This window comes from Sinohyriopsis cumingii, chromosome 12 (assembly GCF_028554795.1).
Source record: "Sinohyriopsis cumingii isolate HCF-2022 chromosome 12, ASM2855479v2, whole genome shotgun sequence".
In the NCBI taxonomy this organism is placed as follows: Eukaryota; Metazoa; Mollusca; class Bivalvia; order Unionida; family Unionidae; genus Sinohyriopsis; species Sinohyriopsis cumingii.
Genome location: NC_142972.1, coordinates 107631439 through 107654536, shown reverse-complemented (window position 1 = coordinate 107654536; position 23098 = coordinate 107631439). Strand labels below are relative to the sequence as shown.

Sequence of the window (23098 nt, the reverse complement as noted above, 5' to 3'; positions counted from 1 at the left end):
TATCATCCCTCACTTTAAAATAATTTTCAGGTTATCAAGTGGAAGGGAGAAAGTTAGTGAAATGCTAAATACTGAGACATGACCTTGAACTTGATTATATAACCCCAACTGTGGTATGCAACATGCCTTCAAGTGATGGCATATTAATATATAAATTTACTAAGTTTCATTTCTTAACAGCAAATGGCTTTAAAGTTATAGAATAGAAGGACAAAGTGATGAAAAGAAAAACAGTGAGCAGTGAACATGTTCTTGAAGAATCCCCAGATGTGATACATGACACACCTTTTAGTGATGACACAACATTTCTTCCTTCAATCCTGCAACAGCTTTCCAGTTGCAGTGAATGGAAATGTGTGACATATGGGTGGACAGACAGACAAACAGATTTTTGGAAGACAAAATAATTTATCCATTTTTCTTTGAAAAGATGGGAAATAATAATTATAATTACCATATACATACCTCACATGGTATTGTTATATATCAGGTAAACTGTAAAACCTTTTTCTATTTTAAGGATAAAATACAAATTTTGAGGTTTTGTCTACAATAAAATTTTCTTAAACATTAACAAAAATTGGCTTTCCTCTTCTTACTATATGTATATAGAAAACAGGGCAAGCAAAATTTCCTAGCAAAATTTTCAAATTTGTCTTTGGCTGCCAGAGTGAACATCGTTCCAACATTATGTACACAAATTAAGAAATGAGATTACCATATTTTATTTACCAATATTCCCCTACACACACTCCCAGACTAAGAGATGCTGGACATCCCTATTGTGTCCTCCACCATGTCCTAGAAGACAACAAATTAAAACAGTCTTTGTTTTGTTTTTGATAATCCCATGATGATATTCCAGCTGAGATCTTGGACTTTTTGAAAGTGTAGATCTAAAGATTCAAGCTCTCTATTTTAAGGATTTTATTCATGTTTACCTTCTTCATTGTTTTGTGTGACATTTTGTATGGACACCTAAACTTACTTCCCGGACCTTAAAGTCCTTAATCCCACTTAAATGTCCAAAAGACTCATTCCCAACCATGGATATAATAGCTATATATTTCTTCTAAAATTCCACTGGACTCAGTCCCTTCCAGTCATACTGAACTATGCAGATATACAGAATTAAATGTAAGAGAAATGAAATGGCTAATATGATCCAATATAAAAAGGGTAACAGACAAAATCTCCCTAGGACATAACCACATCGTAAGATGAAAGTAAGTACATGTACTACTAATCCCCTCTCCCTTTTTAGCCCTTTTTAATTGATCACAAATATAGATCTTTCTGAGTCCACTTGGTCCCTTTTAAGTTTTCTGACAGCCTCCCTTTTGCATATTAAAGACATATATTGTACATATTTCATGTTATATCTTAATAGACTTTTGATCTAAAGACTAACTGCATATGCATCTGTTAAGTCATTTCAATTTCATAAGTACATAGTTTATTGTATTTTACTATTATTATTCTAGGTAGTACTTTTAAAGCTAAACGATAATTTTATTGGATAAATACGAAATTCCATATTTAAATTAAACATGAGGTATACTGATGGTATGCCCCATTTCTTTTTTTTTTTTGTTCTCCATCCCATTTAAAAATAGACCAGTATATTTGTCACAGTTTAAAAAGTTTTAAAATGTTTAACTGGGGGAGGGGGTCTATGTCCAATGTTTCAGTGATTAAATCAGTTTGGGATTATGGCACTGGTATCACACTATGTTGCCAATATCATGCTAATGTGACATCAGACTAAAAATACATACATACATACATACATACATACATACATACATACATACATACATACATACAATAAGTGGTTTAAGCGTCCACCTCGGATACGGCAGGTCGCGGGTTCGAACCCCGCCCGGGTCATAACAAAAACTTATAAAAAAAATTGTACTAACAGTTGCCTCGCTATGCGCTCATCATTAAGACAGGTTAGCGTTAAGGACTGGTCAGCCTTGTGTCAGGACAATATGACTGGGTGGGACATGATAGATGTCTGCGGCATGACGTCCAAGTGCTAGACATCCATAAACTGCCACACTGCAGACATCGTAGCGATATGACTTTAAAAAAAATTAAAGCGACGTTAAAAATCCAAATCAGACCCACACATACATACAAAAAAGAACACCTGCAATAACAGGTAAGCAAATGGTGATTGCACTGCTTTACCTCTGATACGTCAGTACCCTACATATTTTGCAAGGTCAAGCTAACTTGTTGCGATGTTGTTGTTTCTATTTTTTTTTTTTTCCTTTTTGTTCACCACAAGCTTTCCTAACATGAATAGATTTTAACGTGTATTCAGTATACCTGAACATCAATACTTAAAACTGATGTTCACGTTCGTCACGTAACAAAAGTTACATGTACAGAAACATTTATATGCGTCAATTATTTGTATACCGGCTAGTAAATGTGATCACGTGATACATCGTGCGTGATACCGTGAATATACAGAACTGACCTAGTTTTCTACCTATCATGTATGAGAGCAATGACAAACTACATATAAATAATTTCATAAAATGCGTAATATTTTTAAATATGTCAACATCACGTGCCAGATTTGCACAACTGACTGCAATGAATAAGAGAATCATAAACGTCATATAGTTACTGAGTGATCTAAAAATAGAACTACTAGAGAAATCCAGTGATCAGCTGATACAAACTGGGTCAGTCCAATCTCTTTGTTTACCTCGGTCCAACCTTGTGACGTTATACATCTACTTGTGTTTACCCTGTTCCATTTTTGTGACGTCTGGAACTGGCCCATGTGCAAATGCCATTGACGGAATCCCAAAATCGCAACAATTATTCAGTGTACAGAGAGACTGATATAAATCAGCCAAATCGGAGACCGAGCTTAATAAAAACAAGTTCCAAGTACAGACATAACTCGTTGTGGTGTTCCATATTATTGTTGTTTTAACTGTACTAGTTCTCGTGACCAATTCAACATTGAATATCATGATGTATGGCGACTACAAAGTGCAAAATCAATTGTAATGTAATAATAGTACAACCAGTATGGAAGGGGTGGGGGTGCAATTCCTAGCATACATAACCTGGAAAACTAACAGATATTGTTCAGAAAAGAAACGCTGCAACAGATAACTAATTAAATGCTTATTTATTTTATTAAAAAATGTGTTTAAAAGTGATACATGTATGTATTAAAATGTTAAATATGTTTTTTTAGAAGTTGTAAATATGCTATCCTAAACTCATAATTAAAATAAGACTAGTGCATTTAACATTGGGATATACTGTCTATATATGGAAATAAAAATGTAGTCATAAATCCCATTTTCCCCAATTACATTTTTAAACAAATTTAGATCATTTTAAATTTGATGACATTGCAGCTATTTATTAGAAATAATGAATGACATGTATACTGAATATATAAAAGCAGGTGTTGCAGCAGTGTTTCAATATTGCACACATGGTCTGACCTATCAATTATACAAATGCTATGACGTGAAGAAACTTTCTAACTTACATAAACTAATATCATTTTTATGTTTCACTGTTGGTTTATTTATTCCCTCCCCATCCCCGCCCCCACCTGACACACATACACTCATTTATCAAATTTTATTCTCGCTACACTGCAGTTTAGTACATAACGCCATGTTCAACCACAGTGACTGCGTTATAGCTGGGTGGAGCTGGATTTATACTTGGTGTTAAATGATTTTATATCTCTTTAAGAAAAACCCTTGTAGGTAGTATGTTTTGAACTGCAGAATGAATATGAACTCACCATCATGTATTCAACTGAACTCACACTAGAGACATTGATCCATGATCCAGAGCCAATGGGTCTTTGTGTAAAGAAATTGTCACAAATGTTGTTTGTTGTAACATTTTTGTTGATACTAATATTTTGAAAACATAAATAAATAAATCTTTAAACATAATCCAGGGATAGAAGGACATTTATATACTGATTTCATTAAAATCTTCGAAATAAGTACTTTACTGATACATAGTTATACATGATTATGCAGTTTTAGAGTACATGATTAGTACAAATTCTGCTACCACTAATGGCGAAGACAGCCAGCCACAAATATGGAAACATAAGTCAGGACAATTCCAGACTTTTATAATAAAATTGATAAGATTGGAAATATGAATATTTTCGAATGAGGATGATAGTAATGGATATACATGTAGCTCTCTCTCTCTAGCTCTCTCTCTCTATATATATATATTGTTTACTTTTATTCATGATTGCAGGTTGTAGTTTAAGCTAATGGTCATTTGTTAAAAAAATTTTTTAGATACCTAACTTTTGGCCAAGGGTGTGGGTTGTATTTTAAAGCAATATTTGTGAACATGTTGATGTGACCATTTGATCGTAGAAGGTTCTTGAAGTGAACTTTTGACCCACATCCTGGTTATATTATTATACAAGTTTCTTATAAGCAGAATTATGTTATTCCTATGTTTTAGTTCAGTCTCAACAATCACTATTAGTTGTGTTCAAATACAAACAGGTAATTTGAGAGGAATCATTTATTTAAAAACGTTTTCATTGTTATTACAAAGTGCTGATTTAAATTCATTTTACTAAATCACTATTTTGGGATTATTTTGAATAATTTCAATGACATTCTGGATTATAGCACTGTAATACAACAAGATTGTCGGCACATCAGCAAATTAAATAATGGAATTCATTCAGAACACTATGTTTCTGGACCTGTGATACAGTAATGTCAGGTCATATTTTGTCAATTAAATATCTCATCTTCCATTATTACATGCTGATTGGCAACTAAATGTGATCATACAAAGTGCAGCACATCTTGTGCAATTCTGAAGCACAAAATACAAAAAAAAAATTTTAAGCATGAACGTAGCCTCATTTGAAATTCAGTGATGACAAAAAGTAAGAACATTTTTTCACTAAAGGTACAAATCATAAGAGATTCAACACTCTTTGTTCAGCATAGTGTTTTTCTGGCTTCTATAATGGATAACATATGCAAAGGTCAATTGGATTCCGAAAAAAGATCTCACTCAGCATGATGTTTTTCTGGATAACATGTCTAAAGGTCAGTCAGATTCAAATCAAGATCTCACTCAAAATAACGTTTTTCTGACTTCTATAATGGGTAACATATCCACAGGTCGGGGCCCCGAGTGGCCGAGTGGTCTAAAGTGCTCTCCGTAACGGATCACTGCCATCTCACCTCTGTTTGAGTCTCGGATTCGGCCAATGTGGGTATGTGAGAAAGCTTGCCAGTAGCTTCTCGAGAGTCAGTGGTTCTTTCCGGGGCTTTCCGGGATTCTTCCTCCACCATTAATACTGGCTGCCATGTATAGCCTATCGTGTGCTGAAAAATGGCGTTAAACCCTACAACAACAACAAATCCACAGGTCAATCAGATTTAAAAAAAAGATCTCACTCAGCATGATCTATTCCTGGCTTCTATATATGGCTAACATATTCACAGGTCAATCATATTCAAATAAAGACTCCCTCACCATGATGTTTATCTGGCTTATATAATCGATAACAAATGCACAGGTCAATCCGATTCAAATCAAGATCACCAATGTGATGAAACCAAATATGAGGTCATGCTATGTTAACCTTTGTTGACCTTTCCATTCCCCATTCAATTCCAAAGGTCCCCAGAACACGTACCTTTATCTGTACCTGTAAAATCTACCTGTTATAAACAGATCTCAGTTTTAATTAGATTTGATATACATGTAAGCTAAAGATTGTTTAGTACATTCTGCAAAACAAAGTTTTCTCTCTTGAACTGTATGATGCCAAATTAATAAATATTCAAAGGGCTAAAGTTTTTATAAAATTTCTTTGTTTCAGTCAATAGGTAATAGCACTGGATTTGTGTGCCCCACCTGCGAAAATTAGCTAAATTATAACATTTGTATCACCTTATGTGTGGAAGCCAGACACAATAGCAGTTATTTAAATAACAACTGCATAACAAAAATGGTACCTTGTAACAAAAGTGTGATAACCACTCAGTACTCATAATCAGTAAAAATAACAAACGCTTAGGATATGATAATCACACTTCATTTATAATCAGTACTTCAGAATCAGGGGTTGCAATTAAAACATGAAAAAAGAATGTTTCTGTTTTGTAGGGTTTTTTTAACAAACAATTAAGAAATATCCTTTAGGCATCACTCCAACCTGCATGCTGATTGAGTACAGCTTGAAGTAAATTTTTCTTCTGTCCTCTCTTGAATTCTGACTGTGAAAATGGCTGAAATTAACTTGTCATCAAAAGAAAATGTCTCTTTAGACACAAAGCAACAACCAAAAACAAAAAATGATGAATGTAACTCAATGTGCCATCATGCACAAACACTAAGGTACCTTGTGCGCCTTGAGAAAAAAAAACGAGCATGAAATAAATGTACGGTCAGCTAATCGAAAAGATCATTGTGCATGACATAATTTTTCCACAGACAGTGTTGCAAACTTATTTGTTATGGCAGAGTTTAGCGAGCAGCCAAATTTCATTACTAGTGATAACGATTAAGACGTTGACCTTGTTATGGTACATAATGCAAAAGGTCTGGTAACGTGGATGTTGATTTCTTAGATGATGTTAATTCTGATAATTCACACCTATTATACCAGCAATTTTAACATAAATTTGCAATATCATAAGGATATTGTTTCTGAAATTATTGATTTGCAGGAAGAAACCAAGTTACTGAACAAAGATGATTTCATATACATGTGAACTGATGTTTTAATTCACTGGCTTGTATATGTACATGTATTTCATCAGACGGTAAAATTTACTGGTTTATCTTTTTTCCCCTCTTATTATAACATGCATTTATAAAATTCTAATGTGTCTGAAAATGTATTACTATTACATATGTGCTCTATAAGTAATTATACCAGTATAAATTATTATGACAAATGTCATCGAAATGACATACATAAACATTTTGAAGAAAACATGAACAATGAAGTTGGATATAACGTATCTCAATTACAAGATTCTAAAAATCCTACTCCCCTCTGAAATGTTACAAGAAATCTTTTTGATATAACACAGAAATAAAAATATCCGGTTTCACAAGCTTTAAGTATTTTGTCGTATTTGTTGTAAGAGATGTGAGCCTTGCTTGTTTCATGTTTTTCCTTGTGATGTCTATGATGCCACTCATACTGCATACTATTTAAGGGCCAATCTCTTAAATCACATCAATTGTTTTAATTAACCATATTAGCATGCATTTTATGCACACAACTATCTGCCAGTTATTGCTGCTTTCTCTTTGGTGGTTGGATTATGCACTATGGATTGCACTGGAGCTCTACCATTGCTAGTTTTGCAAAACCAATACAAAAGGCAAGCATATCATAATCCCTGTGAACTGAAACTTGCCCAGCAAATAGCACAGAAAGGATTAATGGCAGCATGTCTTACATTAACCTGTTTGATTACCAAGGTATCTTTAAAGAGATTAAGTCCCGGATCTGCTTCAAAATCTTGAATGCTAAAGGCAATTTCGGCAGTTGTGTTTACTGCTACCAAATACAATACATGACAAGGGCAAATCACCATGGTGGTTCATTATAGATTGGGATAATTTTTGTGTGCCAATTATGAATTATGAATAAAATATCCAACATGGACTGATACGAATAAAATTGCCAATATCGAACACAGACTGTTAGAAATACAATATCAAACATGGACTGTTAAAAATATAATATCGAACACAGACTGTTAGGAATACAATATCGAACATTGACAGGAATACAATATCGAACATGGACTATTAAGAATACAATATTGAACATGGCCTGTTAGGAATAAAATACTGAACATGGACTGCTAGGAATACAATATTGAACATGGCCTGTTAGGAATAAAATACTGAACATGGACTGCTAGGAATACAATATTGAACATGGCCTGTTAGGAATACAATATTAAGCATGGACTATTAAGAATACAATATTGAACATGGCCTGTTAGGAATAAAATACTGAACATGGACTGCTAGGAATACAATATTGAACATGGCCTGTTAGGAATACAATATTAAGCATGGACTATTAAGAATACAATATTGAACATGGCCTGTTAGGAATAAAATACTGAACATGGATTGCTAGGAATACAATATTGAACATGGCCTGTTAGGAATAAAATACTGAACATGGACTGCTAGGAATACAATATTGAACATGGCCTGTTAGGAATAAAATACTGAAATTGGACTGCTAGGAATACAATATCAAACATGGCCTGTTAGGAATAAAATACTGAACATGGACTGCTAGGAATACAATATTGAACATGGCCTGTTAGGAATACAATATTAAGCATGGACTATTAAGAATACAATATTGAACATGGCCTGTTAGGAATAAAATACTGAACATGGACTGCTAGGAATACAATATCAAACATGGCCTGTTAGGAATAAAATACTGAACATGGACTGCTAGGAATACAATATTGAACATGGCCTGTTAGGAATACAGTATTAAGCATGGACTATTAAGAATACAATATTGAACATGGCCTGTTAGGAATAAAATACTGAACATGGACTGCTAGGAATACAATATTAAACATGGCCTGTTAGGAATAAAATACTGAACATGGACTGATAGGAATACAATATTGAACATGGCCTGTTAGGAATAAAATACTGAACATGGACTGCTAGGAATACAATATCAAACATGGCCTGTTAGGAATAAAATACTGAACATGGACTGCTAGGAATACAATATCAAACATGGCCTGTTAGGAACAAAATACTGAACATGGACTGCTAGGAATACAATATCAAACATGGCCTGTTAGGAACAAAATACTGAACATGGACTGCTAGGAATACAATATTAAACATGGACTGCTAGGAATACAATATTGAACATGGCCTGTTAGGAATAAAATACTGAACATGGACTGTTAGGAATACAATATCAAACACTGACTGAATATAATGGTGGCTAATTAGAGTCAAAACATTATGATCAAGAAATTTAATCTGTAATCTGGTTAAATCTTTGGTTAAGTGGTTGGTATAGCCACCTGTCATGCGGGTATCTGGTTCAAACCTCACACATCATGCAGGAGTACCTGGTTCAAACCCCAAACATTTCATGCAGGTGTACCTAGTTCACACCCCACAAAATGCCTGACTTTCTGCTTCAGTTTTATTAAATTTATTTATTTTATTTTTTGCCTTGAATTAAGGAAGATAATTATGTTACTACTGACATTTTCTGTACAAAATATACATAAACCACTACCAATATTATCAAGCAGGAGATCAGCTAATTCAACTATACATATTGCTAGCTAATATGTTTGACTGCAAAATAAAATGTAAAGTTGCTTGTTCAGAAAGAAAATCACAGCTCCCAACTCTACCACAAAATAAATTGGTTTGCCTCTCAAGTATATCATTTATTTACTCTACAGTAAAGTGTCCTGTATTGTTTAATAGGTTTGAGTTGGTGTTCTGTGACACATCAACACAAAAAGGTTATTTATGTGCTAAGGCAGATGAGTCAAGTACCTTGTCTAGCAGGATTAAAACACACATCCAGCTGATCGCGAGTCTGGTACAACAACCACTAAACCACCATGGCCCCCACCACCATTAGTCAATTTTAGCAACATACCATTAAGTACACCAGACATATTCTACATCTCCGAGCATGTTGTCATTTTTTTATGTTTAAAGCCATTTTCAGCACATATTAGGCTATACATAACAGCTAGTATATCTGGTGGACGAAGTACCCAGAAAAATCTGTGTAAAAAACAACCAATCCACTGAAATACTAGTGAGCTTCCTCACATACCCACACTGGCCAAGCCTGAGACTCAAACCCACACAGACAGGTGAGATGTCTCCAAGCCTGCATGGGGTGAGGGGAGGATGGCATTATTAGCAGAAGAATGCATGTCATTCCAGATCATGCATAAAGGAGGAAGGCAGCTGACAACATTAGGTGCCAAATATATCAATAATCATAAGAACAGTATATAAGTCAAATGATGTTGGTCAAGATTCAAAGGAATGCAGTTTGACAGCAAACAAACACAGGTACAATAAATTTTAACGTTCTTCATTATACCTTTCATCTTGATCCAACTTGAGACCTGAAAATTTTAACTCAGAACTCGCTCACCCGCCATAGATTGAGTTGGTGAGTTCCAACTGTGACACAACTCGCAGACTTTCTACTGTATTAAGCTTACCTCTTCTTCGATATCTTCATCCTTCACGAATGGCCCAAACATCATCCCTGTTGAAGAAGGATCACTTGCACTGAGGTGTGTGAAGGGTGGAGAGGGATCGCTTCGCTCTGAATGGTTGCTACTGAAGCCACTGCTTGAAGCACTGGTGGACAAGAGGAGGTTGTCTTGGTAGAAGACTGGTATGGATAGCTCTGAAAGATTTATTTTTCTTATTACAGTATGTGTCTTTATTTCCATGATCAGACCAGTCGTTAGATGTCTTGTTAATAGGATATGGGCTTAGTACTGGACAAAGAAACCATTTTCCAAAATTTATCCTGTTTTAGTTAGTAGTAAGTCAAAATTAAACAACCCCTCCAAGCTAATGTTATGGTTTTGCATTTCAGTGTTTTATAAATCATTTAATATGACTCACTGTTATCTGTAGGATTATATTTTGTTCAAGAAATTGTAGATCTGATGAGCACCCCCAATCAACCATACATTTTGGGAATCTCATTAAAATCTATCTGCTTAGTACTGATGTAAATATTATAAAGTCTCTTTACCTTTAGAGCCTTGGAACCGTGGTGAAACAGGACTGCAAGACAGACTCGTCAGTGCAAGGGCTGCAATGCTCTCATCCTCCAGCTCCATCTCCATGTTGTTCCGCACATTATTCTCTTTGTCCTCTGGCTCCAGTCCATCATGGCCAGACTGCCAATGTTGCCTGAAATATAAAAGTTAAATTTACATTCCTGCTTGATGTAACTGCTATTAATTCTGTGGTGTTGACCTTCAATCTTTTAACTATTGTGCCACCAAAGAGCTCTTTATAACACTTTTACGATGGTTAGATGCAAATACTAAGAGGCAAACAAGGATCCAAGTAACAAAAATTCCTACGGGGCAAACAAGGATTCCAGCAACTGAAAAGCCTACAAGGTAAACAAGGATTCCAGCAACGGAAAACCCTACAAGGTAAAAAAGGATCCAGTCAACTGATAATCCTATGGGGCAAACAAGGACCCAAGTTAGAGAAAATCCTATGGGGTAAATAAGGATCCAAGTAACTGAAAATCCCATGAGGCAAACAAGGATCCACTGATAATCCTATGTGGCAAACAAAGACCCAAGCAACTAAAAATCCTATGCAGTAAACAAGGACCTAAGCAACTAAAAATCCTATACAGTAAACAAAGACCTAAGCAGCTAAAAATCCTATACATTAAACAAAGACCTAAGCAACTAAAAATCCTATGCAGTAAACAAGGATCTAAGCAACTAAAAATCCTATGCAGTAAACAAAGACCCAAGCAACTAAAAATCCTATGCAGTAAACAAAGACCTAAGCAACTAAAAATCCTATGCAGCAAACAAAGACCTAAGCAACTAAAAATCCTATGCAGTAAACAAAGACCCAAGCAACTAAAACTCCTATGCAGTAAACAAGGACCTAAGCAACTAAAAATCCTATGCAGTAAACAAGGACCTAAGCAACTAAAAATCCTATGCAGTAAACAAGGACCTAAGCAACTAAAAATCCTATGCAGTAAACAAGGACCTAAGCAACTAAAAATCCTATGCAGTAAACAAGGACCTAAGCAACTAAAAATCCTACGCAGTAAACAAGGACCTAAGCAACTAAAAATCCTATGCAGTAAACAAGGACCTAAGCAACTAAAAATCCTATGCAGTAAACAAGGACCTAAGCAACTAAAAATCCTATGCAGCAAACAAAGACCTAAGCAACTAAAAATCCTATGCAGTAAACAAAGACCTAAGCAACTAAAAATCCTATGCAGTAAACAAAGATCCAAGCAACTAAAAATGCTATGCGGCAAACAAGGCCCAAGCAACTGAAAATCTTGTGCTCAGTTTGAATGAAGACAGATGGATGAAGGGCTTTACATTATTATGGCAAGTAGATTGAGTGTCAGACCGTTAATTCAGAGTCACAGTATTCGATACACACCCGTGACAGCCCTAGTTTCCTGTCATGGCACTTAGCTATTACATTCTCTGCATGACATATAACCAATAAATTCATTAAAGATGAAATCAATAAATTCATTCAACAACCAAGCAACAAAACAAGCAACAAACAATGCAAGTGTTATCAATAGTGACAAAAAACATCTTTGATATTGATTATAGTATCAAAGAGATGAGGTCTCAGAGAAGAAGAAGAAAAAAGCAAACAAAACCTAAAGAGACCTGGGAGTTGAATTGCTGGTTTATTAATTCACATGAGGATAAGTTATACCAATTGGTCTAGATTTATATTTATTCTGATGAAAACTCTTCAACAAACTGTTAAAGCATAATACAGGGTCAAGGAAGCTATCAAAAATGGTGGCTTCATCATTTGTATCAGACACATGTCTTTAAAACTTCAATATTTAGTAGTCTTGATGATAAAATACAGCGTCGTTAAAATGCTGCTTGTTGCTGTTTTCGGTTTAATGCCATTTCTCAGTGCATGATAGGCTTTACATAGTGAACAGTATTAATGGATGAGAAGGAATCTGAGGAAAACCCTGGAAAGAACCACTGATCCACAGGAAACTACTGGCAATTCGTCTCACATATCCACAGTTGCTGAGCCTGAGACTTGGGACCATGTGGACAGAAGCAAGGTGATCGGTAAAAAGTGAGTGCTTCTGACCACTAGGCCTCCCAGGGCCCATAAAAATGCCGGATAAAACTATCGAGTAATATTTCATGTTTTTAAATTTTCAGGGTGCTGAAAAAAATCATGTTAAGTCAGATATTTTAGACTAAACCATGGTGCAATCACTCAATTTATAAAGGAACCACAGTTCTCAGCGTATAGCCTTCTAGACACTGTCATAAAGGTCAATGTTCAAATCATACAACTGGGATAGCCAGGCTTGGATACCATGGTGTGACCTTGGACAGAGAAATAAATTTATACTCCAATTGCATCAGCACTAAATAACCTACTTGCATTGCTGTGCTAAAAAACAAAAACAAAACTCTTCATTTTTGTTTCAACTCCGTAACTACACAAAGAGCTAACCTAGAACATTCATCCAATAAAATAAAGCTATTTTGCCATTGACACGACTCAGATGTAAGCTGTGTGATACCAATTAATAAATGCCAGATCTGCCTTTCCTATGTTCACCAAAATTAAAGAATGTATTTAATTTCTCAAAGTGTCAAGATTACATTCACTTGTACTATATTTCTTAACAGTAAGTAGTTATGTATTAGAACTATCAACAAAAGCAAAGCTTGTGATTTTCTGCTGTAAAAGGAACAAATTATACAGTATTGTATAGAGTTCATTGATGCATCAGTAATTTTACAATACATGCACTAATAATAATGGGGGAGAATCAATACAATACAATACTTACTTTCTGAAAATTACTTTTACTCTTGAATCATCATAAAAGCTGTTTGCCTCTATATTCATTACCTTTAGAGATGTGCATCTTGGGTTGATTACAACAGTATGTATCATAGGTTGGATAAAACAATATGTATCTCAGTTGATTATAAGAATATGTATCTAAGTTGATTATATGAAGATGTATCTAAGTTGATCATAAGAAGATGTATCTAAATTGATCATAAGAAAATGTATCTAAGTTGATTATATGAAGATGTATCTAAGTTGATTATAAGAAGATGTATCTAAGTTGATTATAAGAAGATGTATCTAAATTGATTATAAGAAGATGTATCTAAATTGATCATAAGAAAATGTATCTAAGTTGATTATAAGAAAATGTATCTAAGTTGATTATAAGAAGATGAATCTAAGTTGATTATAAGAAGATGTATCTAAGTTGATCATAAGAAGATGTATCTAAATTGATCATAAGAAAATGTATCTAAGTTGATTATAAGAAAATGTATCTAAGTTGATTATAAGAAGATGTAATTTACACATTGTACATGCATTATACAGTGTACATTCATTTATACAGTGTACATTCATTTATACACTGTGCATGCATCTATACATTGTACATGCATATAATTTAACCCCTGCTACAAGAACATCAAACAGATGTCAGAAATTCCAGGAATGGTGATTACGTGTACATGCATCTAATTTAAAATTCTTGCACTTTGTGATTTGAGGCAAATTGGATTTTCTATCATTCAAATGTTCAACATGTTGTTTTTTTTTTTGTGAAATGTTACATGTACGCATATATGTAACTACAAATTTTGGCTTATGAGAACTAATTTTAAAATTAATTCGTATTATGAAAATACTGTGCATTTGTATTTTTGTGCTCCACCAGGCCACAGCACTGTTGAAATGGCATTCATCATTGCGATAATAGATGCCAGAGAAAAGGCTAGCATGCATGCTCCTCAGTTCTGCAATTAGCAGAGCTGCCAAAACCAATGATAAGAAAAAGGAGCCACATCACAATGATATATTCACACGAGAAATTTACATAATCTGAAATTTAAAAAAAAGCAAAAAAAAAACAGCTTTCAAAAAATAAAAGTAATTAAGTATTAGCAGTGTGCAACGAATTTCTTTTCAGACACTGGCCCAATGCAGGTGACTTTAACAAAAATAACAAGCCCTGTCTCAAATTCTTTAAGTCCCGACTCCTATTCTATGTACCCAAAGACTATTATATTTTTTGTACTGTTATTTATCACACAACTTTGCAACTGGTGTACTTAAATATAAAAAGAAATAAACACATCATATTTATACGGACGTGTGTTTGTTCAGATCTCAAATTATTTCACGTAAAGCAACGTTATACTCAAATGTTCTTACACGAAATTATTCTCCAATTGCTCTATCAAGGTCCTTACTCATCGGATTAGCAATGTTGAGATTCCTAAGAATCAGGAGAATGTTTTCTCTTGACACTTTTGATGTTGTTCCTATGTGCCGCTCAATATGTTTAACCAGTGTTGCATTACTTAATGTGTTTCTGCAGATATTATTTTTGGGTCGGTCTTTTCTTTTATTCTCACCTCCGCCAAAGGACGGCCGATTTTTAATGAAAGACTTAATAGCTACCAGAGACCACCTCTGATCTCTTTATTGTAAAAAACAAACATCCAAATGAAAACAAACCCCGCATTCGACCGCAACGATCCGTATTACAACAACAACAACTAATCGACTGGACCCTAACAACTTGTTGTGTACACATGGTAACCTTAATCCTTTAATCAGTGACGCAACATGATACCAGTCGCAATAACTGCTGCAATGGTTCCAGTCTCCGGTCGATTGGTTTTGGCTTATTTCTGTATTGCGTGGATTATACGTGTAAAAAAAAAAAAAAAAAAAAAAAGTTGTTTTATTTTAATGTTAATTGTCTAAAGCGGCATATTTCAAATCTAAAACGGTAGGTACGGCAGACGGCCTTATAAATGATACCACCGATCTTCAGACGGAAAATAGTAATTTCGTTTTCGTTCATCATCACTTGAAAATAAATTTCCGCATTTCACCAGCGCGATCCAAGTTTCCCTGAATGGCACTTGTCTAAGGACACACGAGGGACCTGATCTGACATTAGAGAAGTCCTGGGCGTCAGCCTACCAGACGTTTTGAGCACGAAATTGCCATTGTCAACATTACCTTTTTGATCTCCTGTTCTTGAATTGCATCAGAGAAGCACTTCTATTTCTTATATGAGGCACCAAAAACATTAATTAATGTACATTATGTTCTACAAAATAAGGCATGGTGTGCAGTGGAACTCACCTACTTGTCACCCTGTGGAGATATTTCCTTGCCCACTGGGCATTTATTGCCCTGCAACTGTTTCTTTCTGTCTAGTAGAATCAGCTGTTCAAGCAGCCCAACGTGTCTGACAGACAGCAATAAACATCACTGCTTCACCTAGATTCGCCTATTTACAACCTGTGTGAGTCTATTTATAACTTCTACAGGTAACCCACTATGTTCCAAGATCCAGTGTGTTACAGGTTAATTTCAGTGTTGTGGATTTTGCAAGTGAAGTAAGCTATGTAATGTTACCAAATATAACTACAATTCATTACTGATAACAAACAAAGAGAAAACACTAAAGCCTCTTATATATATATATATATATATATATATATATATATATATATATATATATATATATACGAAATATGCAAATATACACACACATCAAATTATTTTCTACAATATGATCAATCATGTAGTCATTTAGGTAAAAATGCACATATCATTGTGTGTATTTAGAGGTTATCTTTTTATAGGGCTTTGTAGTTTACATAAGGGTTTATTCTTCACTGATTATGTATTTAAATTATGGCACCTATATTACACCGCTCCAATGGTCTAGTGGTTAGAGCGTCCGTCTTGGAAGCGGGAGGTCATGGGTTTGATCCCCGGCCGAGTCATACCAAAGACTTACAAAAATGGTACTAACAGCTGCCTAGCCTGGCGTTCAGCATTAAGAGGTTAGTGTTAAGACTGGTCGGCCTGGTGTCAGGATAATGTGACAGGGTGGGACATAATGCTACATGTCTGCAGTATGATGCCCCAGTGCTGGACATCACTATAAACTGCCACACTGCAGACATCGTAGAGATATGACTGAAAAATTGTTAAAGCTACATTAAAAATCCAAACAACAAACACACAAGTACCTGGATTACATTCATATTAGATACATCATTGAGTCATAAATGTTACAAATGTTTTATGATTTCTTTGAGTAAATCATTATTTCCCTGATCAGATATCCATAAACGAAGCTACAAACAACCCATAGAGAAAATAACTACTTTCACTTTCCATACTTATTGGTAATACATATTTACTGCACAAGTTTGGAGAATGGGATGATTTAAGTGCAACAGATAAAAGTCAAGAAATATCACTAAAAACAAAACTTTTTAATTTCAATACAATTTTTTTTTAGTTTTTCCAGATGACTTGTTATTTTATCACAAATACAGTTATATCCCAAACAACAGCTAATCAGTGGTGTTTCAACCCTCACAACTTTGGGGTGCCAAAAAGTCCCATCCAAAATTTTTTGTTGATGGGGACAGCCACAGAATTAATTTCTTGGAAGGGGGGGGGTCAAGTTTCTTGCAAGGCTACTTAATTTATTTGATATAGATGTTTTTTCTATGTAGCAAGAACATACTGAAAATATATATATATACTTAAATTTCATTAGAATTTATGCAACATGATGGTTTCCTGGTGTCCCTTATTTGACATCGCCATTTCACAGTACTGTTTACCAGATCAACATATTTTCTCTGGCACTTTCTACTTTTGCTGTGTAACTTCACTGTCCAGTAATGGTAGAGGGTAATAAAAACTGGAGGACCAACTGGCGGTCTAGACGCTCAAATACATTAGTCAAAATATACCTAATGCCCAAAACTCCTTAAAGTGAAATGGTAATGAGAGAGAGTTGTTGTTGTTGTTGTTGTATGGTTTAACACAATTTTTCAGCACAAGATAGGCTATACATGGCAGCCAGTATAATTGGTGGAGGAAGAACCCTGGAAAACCCCGGGAAGAGCCACTGACCCACGAGATGCTACTGGCATGAGAGAGAGAGAGAGAAAGAGAGAGAGAGTACACCCATAAGATTGGCTGACCAACTAAAAGCATGGCTAAAACAGATCTACTTTTCACCTGGTCACAAGTGATGAGTCAATAAGGACAGGTAATTATTTTTCTAAATTAAAAAACAAAACAAACCCAGATGTAATTATTGTCAAAAAGTGAACATATGATATGCAGGATGAGTAGAATTATCATATTTCTGTTTAGGCTTGCTGTTATAGGGTTTCACCATACATGTGTGTGTGTGTGTGTGTGTGTTTGTGTGTGTATGGCGTGTGTGTGTGCATTTCAGTAATAATCCTACACTCAATGGAACTCAGCATTGGTATGTACCATCAAACCTTTAAAGAAATAACTAATGAAAGTGAAACTAATGAAAGTGGCCTTCCTACAAATATATAACGCAATGAATTATATTTAAAAATTTATATTCTGGTGATAGATTATTCAGCATGCATGAACTTGCATTGTCAATTTAAATTATTTTGTATTGTCTGGGTGAATCTTAGCTACAGTTTTGTTGTTTCCATGTGAGACAACAGTACTGTGATCAATAGTTTCATAAACTTCTGGGCTATTTTTCTGAAGAAAAGAAATAGGTAAAATGATATTGGTCTGATCTCTTGAGCCACATGTGAAATGAGCCAAAACGTATTGTTCACCGTCTAAGTGACCAAAAGACCAGTTGATCATAAGGGAAAAATAATATATAGTAGAAAGTGAGAAAAAAAAAAAAAAAAAAAAAAACAAAGCAACAAAAACAACACAACTGAGAGTGGTAAGTGCAAAGTATCACAACAATGCACCACAATGGTAAGTAAACAATTTATCCTTACCCAGCTGTGACCGGTACATCTATCTCCCGCGAGATGGGACCTTCCCTTTTGGGTTCACTCAGCTGGAGATCAGCCAGTTTTGAGTAATCAGTGTCCTGGTCTACGAGCCTTGCCGATTTCCGGCTTTGTAACAGACGGACGTCATCCAGTTTTTTGCTGATCTCCATCTCTTCACCGGTGTGGAATCTAACGTTAATTAGAGCTTCGTCCATGGTCCGGTCGTGGTCTACGACTGTCCCGCTAACCTCCCTCCCGTTGAGCGTGACATACACTTTCTGTCCATTTTTCAACGCAACACATGAAATTGTCTGAAACCCCGGCCCAATTATATCTCTTGCTGGAACATTTTTTTCGAATCCATCATCGAACACGACCGTGTACACAGCCTCTCTAAAAGGCCCTTCTTCAGCATATTGCGACCGGATCACCCCCGGGTAAAACCGGCCATCTTGCCTGAGTGCGGCTATTTTGGTGCCGACAATTGACCGTTTCGCGAGTCTACGATTTCCAAACATGATTGAATACTCACATTTGGTCAAGCCAGCTTGATAGGTCAATCACCGGTCTAAAAAAATCTTACACTTTCTGGGCTCTTTCCAAACAAAAAATTCTACAAAAGTCTAATTTGCTGATGTAACCATATGCCGGTATTTGCGCCGGTTTGTTGTGATTTTTGCTAAATGGGCGGAGCTTATTATCGATATCAACAAAACCATATGACTAGAAAACTGTTAGTGGATTGGTAAAAGGTGTACACACCTCCAATATATGATTGGATTATACCAAAACCATGAAGGACAAGGTTACTGACCGACGACACGTACACCGAATTTAAGCAAAAATCCCAGCCTTGTAACAATTTTAAAGGCAAAATACAGTTTATTACTGTTGTTATTTAATAAGCGAGCAGTAATCTTATAAAAAAATGCAAACTTGTCGTAATTTTTTCGATTTAACCTAGTTTCATCATCGGTAAAGAACTGTCAATCAAAGCCAAGGTGCCCGGTTTGTTTGCGCTGAGTTTGGAAATATAACATCTTCCTGTTAGGACTAAACTTTGACATTTGAAAAAAATTATATCAGAATTAGTTTACCTCCTATATTAATAGTTTCTATTCATTTAAATCTATGTTTTATTTATTACATTATATATTTATTAAATATGACTAAAACCAATGAGTTTAAGCATGGCTGGAAAATATTGACGCAAAATCCGTGCAATTGCCGGAAGAGCAGGCAGTAGGTTAATTGGCTATTTTGTGATTGGTCAATAACGAGGTTAGTTACACGAACTTCTGCTCTCAGCTGTTCATGTAATCATATCCCAAAATGCATTTTTCAAAATGTCAGCCTCCTTAAAAAAAGAAAAGTGTTTCCACATGGCAAAATATGTATTTAATTTTATATGTGTATACATAACACTTAATGCCATAACCGCATTTGCTGATGAATTTCATGGTAAATAATCGCTTTATACATTACACCTAATTTAATTTTTTTTTTATATATGTCTGGTTAAAATTCGGAAATGGCTACATTCCTCATTTGACGTTCTCTTGTCGCTGAAGTGGGGGTTGGGGGTTGGGAAGTAAGTCTTTTGAAATTTAAATTAATTATGTGTTGTCTCCGCCTTTAGGGGGTTTTAAAAGTTTGTCACATTGATTTATTGAAAATTGGACATGAGCCATATTGTTTAAATTTCTTTGTAGGCGGAAGCACGCGCTGAATCTGTGTGTAGTTAGTCCTACATGTTAGTCTTTGACGCTGATATGTATGTTGCGGGCGTCAAAGTCTTACAGCCGCACGAACGGCGCCGAATAGCGTGTTTTGATGTCGACTAACATCGTTACGAAAGTCAAGCTTTCAGGAATAGTTCACACAACTGACAACTAAAATAACGACGCTTTTCTACAAAGTCGTAATGTTTTAGTCAGACTTTACTTAATCTGATGTCTTTTCTCTAATAAATTCAAATTGTCACAAAAGAAATGGACCTGTTTTCAAGTTGGCCTACATTTCAGTTGGCTGGAAAGCGATGAAAGCCAGGAATGTGAAATCGGGTAAAGATGAACTATTATTCTTTAACGAAACGAATAAAAATATATTATGCCTATTGGAACTGTAAGCAACGGTTCATTTTGTTCAAGAAATATATCCCTAACATGTACCTACTTGAACTTACACTGGTATGCTTCGACTAACATCGCATTGCAACAAATTCAGATGTATGTCAACAGAATGTGAAAATGCGTCCATTTGTGATATTTCATTCCTCCAGGATAAAGACAGCACAGGAAGTATATTAATTACACATAAAAAGTGGAAGAGTGTCGATTTAGGCTGCCAAGTATGTGAGATGTTCTTGCAATTTTTATTACTCATTCCGATGTCAACGACATCAGAAGACGCTATACAAGGCCATTATTTGGATAGTAATACATAGCATTAAAACAAAAACGACATGTGCTATGTCTTACATTGTAGGACTACTGTAAGGGTAGTCCTACAAATGTAAGACATAGCACATTTTGTTTTTGTTTAAGTGGTATGTCTTACTATCCAAATTACGGGTTTATATAGCTTGTTCTGATGTCAACGAATAGTCAGAGTTTCAGGAATATCTCACACAATTGGCAGCATATATCGACACTTTTCCACTAATTTATGTTTAATTAAAATATTTACTGTGCTGTATTTGTCATGGCGGAATGAAAATATGACAGCAGCAAATGGACACATTTTCACATTCCATTTACATATATTTGAATTTGTTGCAATGTGATTGCAATGGTAGTCGATGTATGCCGAAGTATGTTTAAATAGGTTCTTGAATGAAACGAAATGTTGCTTTACAATTCCATTAGGCATGATATATTTTTATTTGTTTTGTTAACCCTTTACCTCATAGAGCATAGTTACAAAGTGCAGCATGCTATAAATAGAACACCTGTTACCTATATGATCCCATACGCATAAACCTGCCTGTGAACTGTTAAGCAGTATAGTGTATGTTATGTTTAACAGCAATTTTAACCATTTTACTTTTATGGTAAACATCTTTTATATATGGAAAAATTTAAGAGTAAAGTCCGATTGTTATAGCTGTGCAATTAATTTTCATGGAAGAATTTTTTATGTCCTTTAAAATCTTGAGAGAACTCATTCGCCGTCATGTCAGTGAGGCTGTGTGACCAACCATAGCTGCCATTTCCCGTACTCGAAATTTAAAAGTTTTTCCTCTGTGTCTACATCACTAAGTCATCTGAATTTGATAATTTATAAAAACTAATTGCTGCCTACATCAATGTCAGAAGCGTTACCTAAGTTAGTGAATCTTTCATGGTTGTGATTCTAATCGTGAAAACTTCATACGTACTGAATGGAATCCACGACCACCATTTTGGAGAGTAGAGATTACGACCCAGTTACTTTAAATAGCAGATATCGACCAGTGCATAAACAGTGGCCACGTGATCTAATGTAATTGTCATTCGCAGAAATGAATATAGTATCTAATTTTCCCCTAAGGTGGCGATACGAAAACCAGCTCAATAGGGCTGATGTTTACAGCAAGCATCAAAAGGCGCTTCTTTGCGAATGGAGTCGAGGCGTCAAAAGGCGGTTCCATGCGAATTGAGTAGAGGCGTCCAAAGACGCTTGCATGAGGTAAAGGGTTAAAGAATAATATTTCAACTTAACCCAATTTCGGCATTCATGGCTTTCATCGCTTTCCAGCCAACTGACAAAAACGTAACTTTACTTTGTAGGAAAGCTTCATTATTGGTTGCCAGTTTTGTGATATTTCTGAAAATTTTACTTTTGTTATACTGTTAGTCGAATAAAACACACTACACAGTGTCTTTATTTAGACAGTAAGACCCATCACCCCCTAGAACAAAAATATCGGGTGTTGTGTCTTACGTTCTAGGACTACTGTAAGGGTAAATATTAATATTATTACCTTATTACATCTAGCCTTTATGTTATGAACAACTAAATATATGCATGTAAAAAAAAAAGAAAAAATGTGTGCATGGTGCAGACAATGTGAGTTTAAAGTTATAAAGAAATTCACCCATTTGGGAAAATTATTTGATTGTGCTACCGCCGTTACTTTGTACCAGCAAGGATGGAAAAAATTGATACCAGATCATATTTTACATGTACAAATGCTAATCAACCAGTCTCATAAATGCATGGAGTATCACTTGCATAGGGTGCAGAAAATTATATTGCAAATCATACTTTAGAGGAAGAAGTGAAATGAATGAGTTTCTGACCTCACAGGAGCTGGACAACATTATAAGTCAGCATTGTAAATTTTATCCAATATGTGACTCAGTAAATTATCAGGTCAGCAGCATTAATTGTAGCTAAAAGTACCTAGTTCGTTTGACATTAAGTATTTAAAATAAATTCGGTACTTTCAAGTCCCAGTT

General features: G+C 35.1%; 2 protein-coding genes across 2 annotated transcripts in view; one reads left to right on the top strand and one right to left on the bottom strand.

Moving 5' to 3' along the window:
* The window catches only part of LOC149787215 (zinc finger protein 704-like), a 47172-nt gene extending 27856 nt beyond the window's left edge, over positions 1 to 19316 (bottom strand). Inside the window, exons 1-3 of the mRNA XM_089977714.1 lie at positions 18660 to 19316; positions 10826 to 10986; positions 10278 to 10468 (exon numbers count right to left, since the gene is read on the bottom strand). Of these exons, the coding sequence (XP_089833840.1) occupies positions 10278 to 10468; positions 10826 to 10986; positions 18660 to 19174 (867 nt within the window). The 5' untranslated portion in view covers positions 19175 to 19316. The remainder of the gene's footprint in view (positions 1 to 10277; positions 10469 to 10825; positions 10987 to 18659) is intronic.
* Positions 19317 to 19989: 673 nt separating this feature from the next.
* LOC149787214 (protein cereblon-like) overlaps positions 19990 to 23098 on the top strand; it is a 35372-nt gene continuing 32263 nt past the window's right edge. Inside the window, exon 1 of the mRNA XM_089977713.1 lies at positions 19990 to 20117. Within this exon, the coding sequence (XP_089833839.1) occupies positions 20003 to 20117 (115 nt within the window). The 5' untranslated portion in view covers positions 19990 to 20002. The remainder of the gene's footprint in view (positions 20118 to 23098) is intronic.